The following is a 12,730-nucleotide window of genomic DNA, read 5'->3' as shown; positions in this document are numbered from 1 at the left end:
TGGAGCGGAAGGCAGGGCGATGGGTTAGCTCCGCGCGTTAGGTGCATCGGGTTGCAGAACTCTGGCCGGCGGTCGACGGTAACGGTGGCGGCGGCTACTGACCTGTGGGCAATGACGACGGGAGTGGATCAACATGCCGAGCTCGGAACACACGATGGCAAGATGATGAATGAGTTCCCGCGCGTTAGGATTGGGTCGCGGGACTCCGGCCGGCGGTCGACGGCAATGGCGGTGGCAGGTACTGATCTAATCTAGGGGGCGATGGCGACAGAGCGGATCGACCTCGCGGAGCTCGGAACGGGCGGTGGTGCGACTGGCGAATTGATTTTTTTTTGATGAGGGGCGAATTGATCGGATTGGTGGAACGGGGTGATGACTGGGAAAGAAAAACCGCCATTGCCGTCGACCGCCGGCCGGAGTCCCGCGACCCAATCCTAACGCGCGGGAACTCATTCATCATCTTGCCATCGTGCGTTCCGAGCTCGGCATGTTGATCCACTCCCGTCGTCATTGCCCACAGGTCAGTAGCTGCCGCCACCGTTACCGTCGACCGCCGGCCAGAGTTCTGCAACCCGATGCACCTAACGCGCGGAGCTAACCCATCGCCCTGCCTTCCGCTCCACAGGAGCTTCTTCGATGGTGTAGCATTTGGGCGGATCCGGCACGGCAGCCCACTTTGATCCAGCTGCACGCGATGTGCGGTAGAAGCATCCCCAGGCCCTTGCCCAGCAATCTGCTCTTCTGATGGATGAGGTCCGATTCTCCCCGCCAGCGCAAGGTTCCCTGTGTCCTTTTCCTGTCTTATTTTAGTTGAATTTGATTGATTTCTCGTGGTGGTGCCAATGATTTACGCAGATAGTACATGAATTTTGGCTGACGATTGTTGCAATCATGGAGTTGCAGGATATTTTTCCTATTTCCCATTTGATTCCATGAAGCAGCACACCAGGGTGTGGAAATCCAAGGTTATCTTTCTGACATGATTCCGATCTGATTCATTCGGCACACTTTAGCTTCCGATGTCGTATAGTGTGACAGAAGTACATTTCTTATCCAATTTCAGTTTTGTTCTTAATATTCAATTCCATCTTGCAAGACAGTTCCAGGGTACAGGTTCCTCTAGCTCAGGTACGACAGGCCTGTGAAGCAGTAGTGCAAGACAGTTCATGTCAGCTCACCTTGCAGCGGTCGCAGCAGCCACGTCTCCAAGGGATGGAACCTGGCAGCTCATCTGCTGCACCAGGATCAGTGCCACCCCGTCCAAGGGAGCCCATCCGCCATGCCCGTAATGTGTTTGACAAAATGCTCAGGAGGGCAAGTAGTGCTGTGATATTTTGACAGAAGATTTTGCAGTATCGTTCCTTTCAGGCATTCTCTTTCTTTCACTTAACCAGCTTGACAAATTGGAACTGTACGAATTGTTGATTGTTCCTTAGACAGAGCAAAATTTTGAAGGTATTTAGACAAAGCAATGCTTAACCTGTTTAGTCGACTTAAGCTGTCACTGGTTTTGTATTCTAGAATTCCTTTTGTCAGTATAAAAATTGATATAGTGATGGCTGATGATGGAGGATTTCTTCACTAGTCAACGCAAAATAATGGGCTAGTGCAGATAATAAGGATGATTTTTATATTTAAGAATTGAGGATTTCATCAGCTAGGACTCACTATCTTCTAATAATGGGCAGAAACGAAGCACTTCCTATGTGCTGATTATAGCTGTTTCCTTGGTACGTTCAATCCTTTGCTGTTAAATTTCAGCATATAAATGAGATATAAATGACTAGTATACGGTTATGATGATTGATCGAGTTCTCTAGATTGGAGTTCACATGTCTGAACAATCCATTATAGCCAATTTTTCAGATACATGTGGCGACCACATTTCTAATTAATTCACTGTAGTTATCTTTTTTCAAATTTCAAATCGATGTGGCCAGTGACATTTCTAATTAATTCATGTAACCAAATTTTCAGTTTGTTGTGGCAACTTCATTTTCCAGTAAAGATCAAGACTGCCATTTTTCTTGGCTTCACATAAGAAGATAATGCTATATTGAGTACTACTGCATCTGCACCTACATGTCTAATTTTTTCACCTATTCTAGTCCCATTTTCCCTGTTTCATTATTATAATTACGGTTTCTTGCAGGCTCGATAGCTATGTATAACGGCATGGTGCTACATACAGTCTGGACTTTCTTCCTTCTCAACGATCTTTTTATCTGACTATTTACTGACAATGAGGGAGTGAGAATTCTATCCTGGTTGAGTTCAGAACCTCCTAGTAAGAAATAAAAATAGTTCATGTAATTTCTTTACTCCTTGCCCATTTCACCTTCTGAACGATATTGTTTTGAAGCTTCTGTCTTGTGGAACTAGACCTCCTAGTAAGAAATAAAAATAGCCTGCGTACTTTTGTTGTTACTCCTTGCTCATTTCACCTTCTCTTCGGTGTGATCTGAATGTTCTGTTTGTAGCACTTTTGATTCTAGACTATCATTTCGTGTGTGTTTTTGTTGTTTATGGATGCAGTGTTTTTTATTTAGCGATTCGGATACAGGGAAGAAGGCCAGATTAGGCCAGAAGGTGCATGGGGAGCAGTGGTTTCATATATTCCCTTGTGATTTGGGCATTTGGTGAGATCAGGTGTGCAGCACCTCTTTTTTTTTTGCTAGCCTATCCTTTCATTTTGTTTATTCAATTTTTGGTTCAGCAATCATGAGTTAGTTAATTTAATTCATTTCACTGCATCTCTGATTGTGTGAGTACATTGATAATGCAAACCAGTGATCTCCTGATTAACAGGAGCACCACTGGAGCAACATCGCAGGGTGGGTGTTTCACCGACCAGCAGTGCCCACTGCCCAGGACATGCCGCTGGCCGCATGATCTCTTCTGCCATCATGCCACGGTATTTTCTCATCTCCCCTGTGTACATCTCTTATGTTTTTGTCTTTTTTTGCGTTGCTGGTATTCTCTGTGTGATTTTGTGTTACAAATAGAAGATTCATATTGATGTCACCTTCATTTCTTGAACTAGTTGTATAAATATTGGAGATTATTCATTTTTGAGCTCTTCTGTAACATTTGGAAACTGTTCTTGAACTTTGCACTTCTCATTTTTATGGCAAAACCTGATGCAGAGGTGGTTGTATCACATCATTTGCTTAATTTCCCAGTAAATGTAGCCCGGATTTATATTTGTGTGAATGCTACTGATTTCCCAGAGCTATATTACATGCTAATGCATTTTCAGCTTGTCTTAGCTAATGCTTCAACACAATGATGCTTTCCACTGATCTGATCTTTGTGCTGTATTTCAGGTCAAGTATAAGTTCTCTTTTTGTCAGTTTTTTCTGCATTTCAGATGAAGTATCAGCAATAGCTGAAGGCCATATGAAGCAGGTCGACTAGCTGACGACGACAAGGATCAGTAGAACCAGAGGATGACGCTTGACATCAACAGCTGGTCTGGACAAGGAAATGGGCCTTCATAGGGACAAGGAGCTTTCTCTGTATCTCTCATTTTTATGACGACGTATGGTTGTGACTGGCGTAAAACTATTGTATTTAGGATGCTCACGAATAAGATAAACCGGTTGTAGCCAAGTTATTATACTTACATTTCCAATTACTAGTTTATGCCAGCACGAAGATGATGGCGTAAAACATCTGTATTCAAATTGGAAATTTCTACTAGGATTAGGATACCCATGAATGAGATGAGCCAGTTGCTGCAGAGATATCATATTTACATTTCTAAATGCTAGCTTTACACTACGAATGAGTATTCAAATTGGAAATATGTGTTAAACTGTCATGGTCCTACATTCAATGCTAGTTGCCTGGACAAAAAATGCCAATGCCTGGTAAAACAGCGAGTGTTTATATGTACAGCAGTAGCACCGTTCAAACATGTATTTGCGTCAAATAACAAAAAGGTCCACATCGTGCCTTTTGCCAGATTCATCTGGTGACGCAACGTGGCAGCACGGGCACTGGAAACCGCCTGCTGGTGGAAAATTGGCGAGATCGAAGAGTCCAGCGCCCAGCAGTTCCAGGACCGGGCGCGCTCACACGGGAAAACCCGGCGGGGGCCTCGGACGGAGGCGCGATGGTGGGTGCGCTCGGGTACCGAATATTATTATGTACCCAGGGTATGGAATAGGAGTGTCCTATATATATATATATATATATATATATATATATATATATATATATATATATATATATATATATATATCAAACTACCCAGGATTAGGTTGACATTCGACGTCAGCTTCAGTTGTTGGTTTCTTACAGTGCATGATTTCCAATATCGAATTTAAACATGGAGTTCTCAACAAACATATTTCAATATTTAATTTGGTCCGTGCCTTTCAGTTCAGGTTGGCTCAATGCAAGCATGCCTTTCCTATCCTAGTTTCATAGTCCTTTGACGGTCCAATCCACAGTTGGCCGGTTGAGGTAGTACGGTGGAGGCACACTATGAATAGAGAGAGTACAATTCCTTCAACTGGATGGCCTTCAACTCAAGCGCTGATTCTAATCCAAGAATCAAGTACTAGCAGAAGGCTACCTAGCACTGTTTTCTGAAACTACAGCATGGAGCCATCATATAATTGGTAGAGAGAGTACAGTACGTGCAAGCTTACAGCTAGGGCATACATACCCTCAGCAGCTACAAATTACAGTAGTGATACGTCTAATCGATCGCTTGCTATACGCGTACATACGCGCACGTCATAATAATTATTTGCTTCCATAAATCGATAGCAGCTCAAAGGGCCCAACCGAGCATGAAGTGGCCGTTCTGCTCCCCTCCTTCGGTAGTGCTGCTTCTTGGCATGGCTGCTGCCTCAGGGGAAGCGAACTGGTGATACCTGTAGCATGCAGAGATAATAGGAGTTCGATTAATTACTGCCCGTGCTTTCAGATTCATTATTATGCATTAAGCATGATGGTTCTTGCTTTATAAGCTAGCCGTACCCGATTTGCAGAGTGGGCTCACAGTCCATAGCAGCTGCTGGTTGAGCATTTGGGGCGGGGAGTGCACCGCCGTCGGAACCCACGACAGCGTCAGTTGCCCAGGAGGTTTGGACGACGACGGCCCTGTAGTTGCTACAACCTTCCGCTTCAAGCTGAAAGTATTGGAAGATATATATCTAGTAAGATTTCAATAAGCTTTCTATAGGGTTGTGGACGAATTGACAAGGGTATATATACATCTGTAGCTAGGACAGTTACTATCTAACAAGCAGACCTTGTTTTTCAGTTGCTTGTTAAGCTCGCCAAGTTGGCGCTCCTGTGTGCAGTTCAAAATGGATGTTAGGTGAACAATCATGTGAACCTTTATTAAAGAGGAAATCTCAATCAATTGATAAAGTAAAAATTCTAGTAGATGCAATATGTAGTGTTGCAAAGACGTACTTCAGCAAACTTCATGAATCATGGTGCTGTAAAAGTGTGTAAGTAATGATTTGATAACACACGTGTGGTTGGTACGACCATTCTAGTGACATTTGTAATAAACTAAGCTGGCAATTATCGTGCAGAGTACAGATACTTGAAAACAGTCGTGCCAATCTTGCAATCTGCAGCTATATGTGCCAATTATTTTTATATGGTGATTTGTGAATTGAAAATAAAATAATGTTTTGATAGAACAAAATTCCTCCTTTTTAGCATCACTCATGCATAAACACAATACATACATAATTGTAATAAATACATGATGCAAAACAATCGATCTTGTGTACTTTCTTCCAGAGAAAAAAATATATATTGGAATTATGGTCTATTATTAAAAAATCATGCATGATGTACTTGTCTTTTTAAATAGATATGACTGCCAGCATGGGTAGAACCTTAGATAAGGCTGGATTGATGTACCTTTCGGCGAAGCTCATCCACCTGTTCCATCATCATTTGAGTCTGAAACAAACATAGTGGATATTCAGGTACAATGCTTAAGGATGCATATTAGTTACTATACATTTTAGTACAATCCTTGTATTTGTAATATTAATATTTAACTTACTGAACCCTCCTTTGTTGTCAATTCACACACTATTATGTTGTACATAGAATTAATTAAACATAACAATATTGTGTTGTCGTGACAAGTTAGAGTATTAATGTACATGATGTGAACCTTCCGCTGTCGAGCCTGTGACAGTGCATATTGAAGCTGTTTTTCTAGTTGCTGCAGCTCCTTTATGCTCAATGGCCCAAGGTCCTCACCAAGCATATGCCTTAGAAACAAACACTGCTTTTGTGAGTGTATACTTGCATGGAATGGTAAGTAATTTGACACGATCAGGCATAATTAGGAAATGGGGAATACAACCATTTGTTTCTGTTTTTATTTTCAGAAACTTTTGTCTTTGAATATGTATAGCAGTGGCCATATAATCGATCATGTTTATGTGGATAAAAAAAATCTGGAGTGAAGTAATATTTATACCTTTGAGAGCGTTGGAGGGATTCAAGCTTAGCCTTGAGTCTTGACATTTCTTGGTACCAACTCTGATGCTCAATTGAAAATATATTAGCTAGAGAGATGGTTATACGATGATGAAACAACAAAGCAGCTATTGTCCCATTGACATAGGCAGCACAATGATCATCAATGCAATATAATACATGTGCATTTTGACCTATCAGATTAAATATAATATAATTGACCTCAATGACTGCTATATATATGCAAATTAATCTTTATATATATAGAAATGCCTGGCTAGTCCCTCAAATTTACTACTATCTCTAGTGATTTTATTAGAAGTCCATACAAATTGAAGGGTGCATTTATTATAAAATAAATCATTTTTCTAGGTTGTGGGGGTGGGGGGGGGGGATGAATCATGAGTTATTTGAGAAAATAATGACATCCAGAGTGAATACTTATCACTAATCAAAAGTTTAGATAAAAACTGAATTTTTACTTTTTTCTCATCATCCCAGATTTTGTTTATAATTAAGACTTTACTAACTAAATTATTGATCGTGACTTGACTCATATTGTTAAGGGAAATTGTTATAAACAAGATGTCCTTTAAACATGATCATTGTTATTGCTGTACATGGAACAATTGGGGTATTTTTAATGTCCGAAAATAAATGTTGCCACTTTTTTAAGAAAGTACAAACTATATCATGTCATGTTAACAAGAACAATAAGATCTTTAATTAAGAAATACAAGAGCCATCACATTTCTCAAAGTCTGATCTCTAGACTGAAAATACATGGGCAATATTGCAAATCTAAAAAATTGGATAGGTTATCAGGAATGCAGCTAACAGTACCTGAGGTTCACCACCAAAATCATTGTTGGAACCATGAGCATTGTAGCAACAATTATGATACTTTTCCAGTGTCTTGCTTACTCTGCACAAAGAAATTATACAGAATTGAATATAAATAGATTATATGTAAAAATGCATATACTTGCTAAAAATAAAAAATACATATACCTGATATAATTATATAATACTCCCTCCATATATATATATATATATATATATATATATATATATATATATATATATATATATATATATATATATAGACACACACGACATTTAGTATACGCTAATTAGTTCAGTAATTATCTTGTACTAAATGTTGTATACTTGAAGATGGAGGGAGTACTTGAAAATTAAATTAAAGGCTTGTGCATGCAGGGATCAAGGAAATATGAGCATTGGCTATATCATCAAGCGCTTGCTTTATCATCAGTATATTTCATGCCGAATTTTGCTTTTAAGCTGTATAGCCATTTGATAATGCTCAATTCTCAGTATCAACTAGATAAAAATACAAAATGTGTTCCTTAATTATAACCATACATATAATTGTGTATGGTGGAATGCAGTGTGTGTCTAAATCATAAAAATTAAGCAAAGCAGTTAATGGTTGAGAATTAATCAAGAATTAGGAAAGAGTGAAGTATGTATGTCTTTCATGTACCGCTGAGAAACTACTCACAACAATACTAACACAAGAGTTTTGTCTAGTGTAGAATAGATTAATGCATTGTGGGGACTAATTAAAGAGTTGAACGCAAAAAACTAATTAATCCTGGAGGTGTAAACTGATGATGCCGCCACTCAAATGCTTTTGGAACAAAACCCTATATATTTTAGTTTGAGGAAATGAAGTTACAAACTAACAGCAAGATGGAAGGAAAAAATCGAAAAATTATACAAAGTGCTCATGGAATATACAAACCCTAGGACCTCAACACTCGGTACTACTGGAACATCAAGTAAGTATGATATTGTCCTTTGAACTGATGAGACCTCTAGTGTTTTTTTTAAAAAATAAAATAAAATCGTAAGATTAAGGAGCATTATTCATACCACATGAATGATGGCAAACAAAACAACAAAAGAAAAACAAAAAAAATGTGAGAAGAAACAAATATGGAATTTATTACATGAAAGAAATGGCAAAATGATGTACTAGAAAACGCAAGTATAAATTCAGTGGGCATAAAAGCAACAGCTGCAAGCAAGACTGACATTAAAACTACTCTTGAGCCGTATCTAAACGGAAAACTCACTCCTTTCCCCTTCAAGCCCATACTGCCACACACAAAATTGCACTCTATAGATCCGGCTTGTATTCTCCTAGCTATCAGACACAAACAGACACGTCTGAGCCCCAAAACAAAGATCAAAAGAGTGCTACTGCTGTCCACAAAAAGGTTAGTGCATGAAAATTTTGAAGAAGATTCCCCAAGCTAGCATATGTATAATAAAGCTAAGGTCTTCATCCATGTACACACCCTCACGGGAGCTAGTAGTAGGACACCTAAGCCTAGAGTTCGCTGCAGGTACTACTACACAAACACAACGGAACAAAATAGATATCACGATACAGCCGATCCAGGTAGTTAGATATGTATGCAGCATATGGAAATTGTTGCCAAAATCAGGACAGAACGAAGACGAGATTTAAATCTGTGAGGTCGAAAGGAAAGAAACAAAAAAGCAAGGCTGAGGACCCAACAGGAAATTAAACGAAAGCGGTTGCGGAAGCAGATCTGCAAGAATTGCATATGATCAGGGGACGGGAGATGGATATACCCTGCGCTGCCGAACTCGTAGAGCTTGCCGCGGCTGGAGAAGACGATGAGCGCCACCTCGGCGTCGCAGAGCACGGAGAGCTCGTAGGCCTTCTTGAGGAGGCCGTTGCGGCGCTTGGAGAAGGTCACCTGGCGGTTGATCTTGTTCTCGATCCGCTTCAGCTCGACCCTGCCCCTCCCCATCTCGCTTCCTCCTGCTGTCCCCACAGCCCCAGTAACACACAAGGCCAGCCAAACTGACCGATCTTCCTCCGCTACCTTAACCTCGCAGGCGAGCGAGAGCTACCCACCCCTTCCTTTTTGCTTTTCTGCAATGACGCTAGAGCTGCCCCCAGAAGCATTATAACGAGCTGGCTTTGCTTGCTGCTGGGAGCTGAGCTGAGAGAGAGGAATCTGTCTGCCGGAATGTTAGTGGAGACAGTGCAAGGGCCTACTCCGGATCGGAGTAGCTGGTGGTGTGGTATAGTATAGCCGGAACTGTTCCGGCGTTTAATTGGCTGCTGGTTTCCTGCGTCTTTTGGTCCGTCATTTCCTCCTCGTCCAGCTGCCATCAGAGAGCCAGCTTTATGCACTACTAGAAAACAAGTCTTAGGTCCACCCCAAAAGTACCGGCATGGAGATGAACCGGTACATGTTTGGTACCGGTTCATCTCCATACCGGTACTTTTGGGGTGGATGAAATCTTTGAATGAGCCTTAGGTACCGGTTGGTATTATCAACCGGTACCTAAGGCTCTCCATAGGTACCGGGTGGTAACTTTTATATTAATACCGGGTGGTACCACCAACCGATATCTTTAGACGAGCCTTAGGTACCGGTTGGTAACACCAACCGGTACTTTAGGCTCATCCATGAGTTACTTCAAAAGAAAAGTATCTCCTTCTCAATCAGAAGAATTGTGTAGCTGAGATGGTAAAGGAGCAACGCGCAAGGCTAGAGGTCACGAGTTCAAATCCCAGTAAAAAAGAATATTTTTGGTTCAAAAAACCAGTACCAAAGAGCACCTGCAACCGGTGCTTTAAGGCATTTTTCTAGTAGTGAGGGGGTAACTTGGGACGAGCCATGGGCAGTTACTACGAGTTTGCCCTACCTGGGAAGCTCTCGAGCCCAAACGGGGCCGGTCCAACGCCACACGCCTCAGACTGCTGCAGGCCGAATGCTCATCCAGATGGCCAGATCCGGGTGAGTCATCACATGCCTGTCATAAAAATCCATCGACGTGTACACATACGTGTGCGCACGTACACTAGCAGGTGCTTTAAGGCATTTTTCTAGTAGTGAGGGGGTAAAACGGGGCCGGTCCAACGCCACACGCCTCAGACTGCTGCAGGCCGAATGCTCATCCAGATGGCCAGATCCGGGCGAGTCATCACATGCCTGTCATAAAAATCCATCGACGTGTACACATACGTGTGCGCACGTACACTAGCAGTGGCGCTGGCCCATGGACACGCGTAGGTCGTATATATACGTCTCCTAGAACTAACGCGAATCCTGCCCTAATAAAATGTTTGTATACTATGGCCACCTGCTGGTCATGCATGCAGATGCAGGCAGGCGGTTAGCTACCTTCAGGTAGAGGCGTGTAGAGCGGCCAATGCAAGGAGTAAAGACCTTTCTGCAGCTGGAACCTGAGGATTTCCGGTTTTGCTGCTGCTCGCCATTGATTGATCGAGCTCTCACGGCACGTCTTGGAAGCGCTCGTATTGAATGGCAAGTGTAGGAAGAAGTGAGAGGATTGTAGTGCAGGCTGCAGCATACAAGTTTCGCGGGATTTGACCGGCCGGTGTAGTGTCGTCGCTTTAATTTAAATTTGTGCGTTCCTACAGCTAGGCAGCATCGTCGTACTGGCGGGTCAGGGGCAGATCGACTCGAAGAGAGATATCGACGTCTTGTTACTTGTTAGTGCTTCGGTGGTGTTGTCGGCATCTGCTAGCACAAACCATGCATATTTGGGAGATGAAAAAATTGCCGATGCACTAGTGAAACCCTAATACCAGAACGCAACATTGCATATACCAAGATTTTATCAGTATAAAACATTGCATAACCAGCTATAGCTCTCCTCGATGAACCCTTTCTGCAGGAGGGCAGAGCCATATGCCAAGAGCAGGGGTCAAGTCCCTCATTTCCAGGAGGCAATCTACTGCCATGATGCGCATGAATTCTTGGCACGGCACAGTGTAAATGTCAGCGGCTATAGCTACCTACTAGCTTGCCGCTGCATCCTATGACTGTGATCGCCTGCCCGAGCAACATCTTTCACTTGCTGCGATCGCTAGCTCTTGCATGATTCTGTAGTGGTGGTAGTGCAGTGCAGACACGCGCAGCCTTTTTTGCTGCTAGGCTCATCGATCATGCACATCCGTCCAGTCCCATGAAACCGGGAACAGGGCAGCAACAATGCAAATTTTGTCTCTTTGTCTTTTTCATACTTGATTCCATATACCAGTCCTCTTTGTTTTTTCTGCGCGTTCTGAAACGCCCACTTGAAGTCTTGAAGAGGCCCATGCAAAGTTTGTTTTGAAATATGCATAGCAGTCCATTAGATCCTGTAACGTATTCCACATGTGCAAAAATTAATATATGCAGATGTTAGTTTAATTTGAATAAGTAAATATGTAAAATATTTTTCATGAAGAATGTACAGTAGCACATATCTTGCATTGTTTATCCACGTACACATGCAGGATTGCTGGATCATAAGGTAAAAATAAAGTTTCATCAATAGATCAAGTCCTCAAGTAAAACTTAATTTGAATATAATGAAAAGAATATTACCGGTTACCCTTCTATCTAGGAAGTCATGTTGACATGACTAACCAATTCTTTTCCAAGGCGCGAGGACCCTTGCTCACTTGGATATTCAAGAAATTATATGCGTGCAGATTGGTGATTGAGGGACCTATAGGAAGAAGTTTGTGATCTGGTATGGCTAAGAGCGAGTATTATAGAGCCGGCGGAGAGCACAACCACATCACAGAAATCCAAACTGGCGGAGAGAGAGTGGAGTGGGCATTTAGCGAGACGCCGGCTGAAGCGGGCGCACGAGCATTGCAACTTTCATTGGTGCGCTGCTGCGGGACTAGCTGCTCATTTGTTGCTGCTACCTCTGTTGTATTAAATGTGGCTCCACGCTAGACTTTATTCAGCCGGCAGCCGGCTCAACCATAAGCCCTGCTCTAAGTAAGAAGGCCAGCAAGCAAGCCTTCTACATAGTGGGTTTGGAGGGTGTTGACAGCACCACACTGTTGGATGGTACAATATATAGACATAGTGCCCTTGAGTGGTGGCAGATGTGCTGTCGAACACTGTTAGTGTTTGGCTCATCCATCGGTTCTTTTGCAGTCATATCTGAACTTTCAGCTCGAAAAGTAAGGTCATCCACATACTATATATAGTAGAACTTGTCGTCATTGATCACTCGCTCCTCGGAGATATTTTGGTCTTTTGCATTGCCAACCGAGCTTAACGGCAAGCTTCCGCAGGACTGCAAGAGTAGTGCTCTCTTGAAGACTTCGCTAGAAGTTTGTGAATTGTGATCTAGTTTGGATTATCTAGGCGCGAGCAGGCCCGCGCTCCACTGTGCTAAAGGACGACGACCCATGGAAAAAAGGCTAACTATACTAGTGTTG

At 42.3% G+C, this 12,730-nt stretch overlaps 1 protein-coding gene and 2 long non-coding RNA genes across 4 annotated transcripts; 2 read left to right on the top strand and 1 right to left on the bottom strand.

The window, feature by feature from the left end:
• Positions 1-390: 390 nt before the first annotated feature.
• On the top strand, positions 391-1,366 carry LOC120641548. Its single transcript, XR_005662303.1, has 4 exons — positions 391-520; positions 626-753; positions 856-965; positions 1,101-1,366. It is a non-coding gene; the product is annotated as an uncharacterized LOC120641548 (long non-coding RNA).
• A 27-nt stretch (positions 1,367-1,393) lies between these two features.
• On the top strand, positions 1,394-3,746 carry LOC120641547. 2 transcript variants are annotated; one of them, XR_005662302.1, is made up of 4 exons: positions 1,394-2,060; positions 2,153-2,649; positions 2,791-2,914; positions 3,327-3,746. It is a non-coding gene; the product is annotated as an uncharacterized LOC120641547 (long non-coding RNA). The 2 variants fall into 2 exon arrangements; XR_005662301.1 differs by having other exon boundaries at positions 1,396-2,060; positions 2,809-2,914.
• Positions 3,747-4,354: 608 nt separating this feature from the next.
• LOC120641545 (MADS-box transcription factor 17-like) lies at positions 4,355-9,501 on the bottom strand. Its single transcript, XM_039917716.1, has 8 exons — positions 9,097-9,501; positions 7,312-7,393; positions 6,470-6,531; positions 6,158-6,257; positions 5,896-5,937; positions 5,267-5,308; positions 4,993-5,144; positions 4,355-4,886 (listed from the first exon to the last, which is right to left on the bottom strand). The coding sequence occupies exons 1-8, from the start codon at positions 9,276-9,278 to the stop codon at positions 4,784-4,786; spliced, it is 765 nt and encodes a 254-aa protein (XP_039773650.1). The 5' UTR covers positions 9,279-9,501; the 3' UTR covers positions 4,355-4,783.
• Between the last annotated feature and the right edge of the window lie 3,229 nt (positions 9,502-12,730).

This window comes from Panicum virgatum, chromosome 7K (genome assembly GCF_016808335.1).
Source record: "Panicum virgatum strain AP13 chromosome 7K, P.virgatum_v5, whole genome shotgun sequence".
In the NCBI taxonomy this organism is placed as follows: Eukaryota; Viridiplantae; Streptophyta; class Magnoliopsida; order Poales; family Poaceae; genus Panicum; species Panicum virgatum.
The sequence above is the reverse complement of the archived record's forward strand: the minus strand, read 5'-3'. Positions and strand labels throughout refer to the sequence as shown.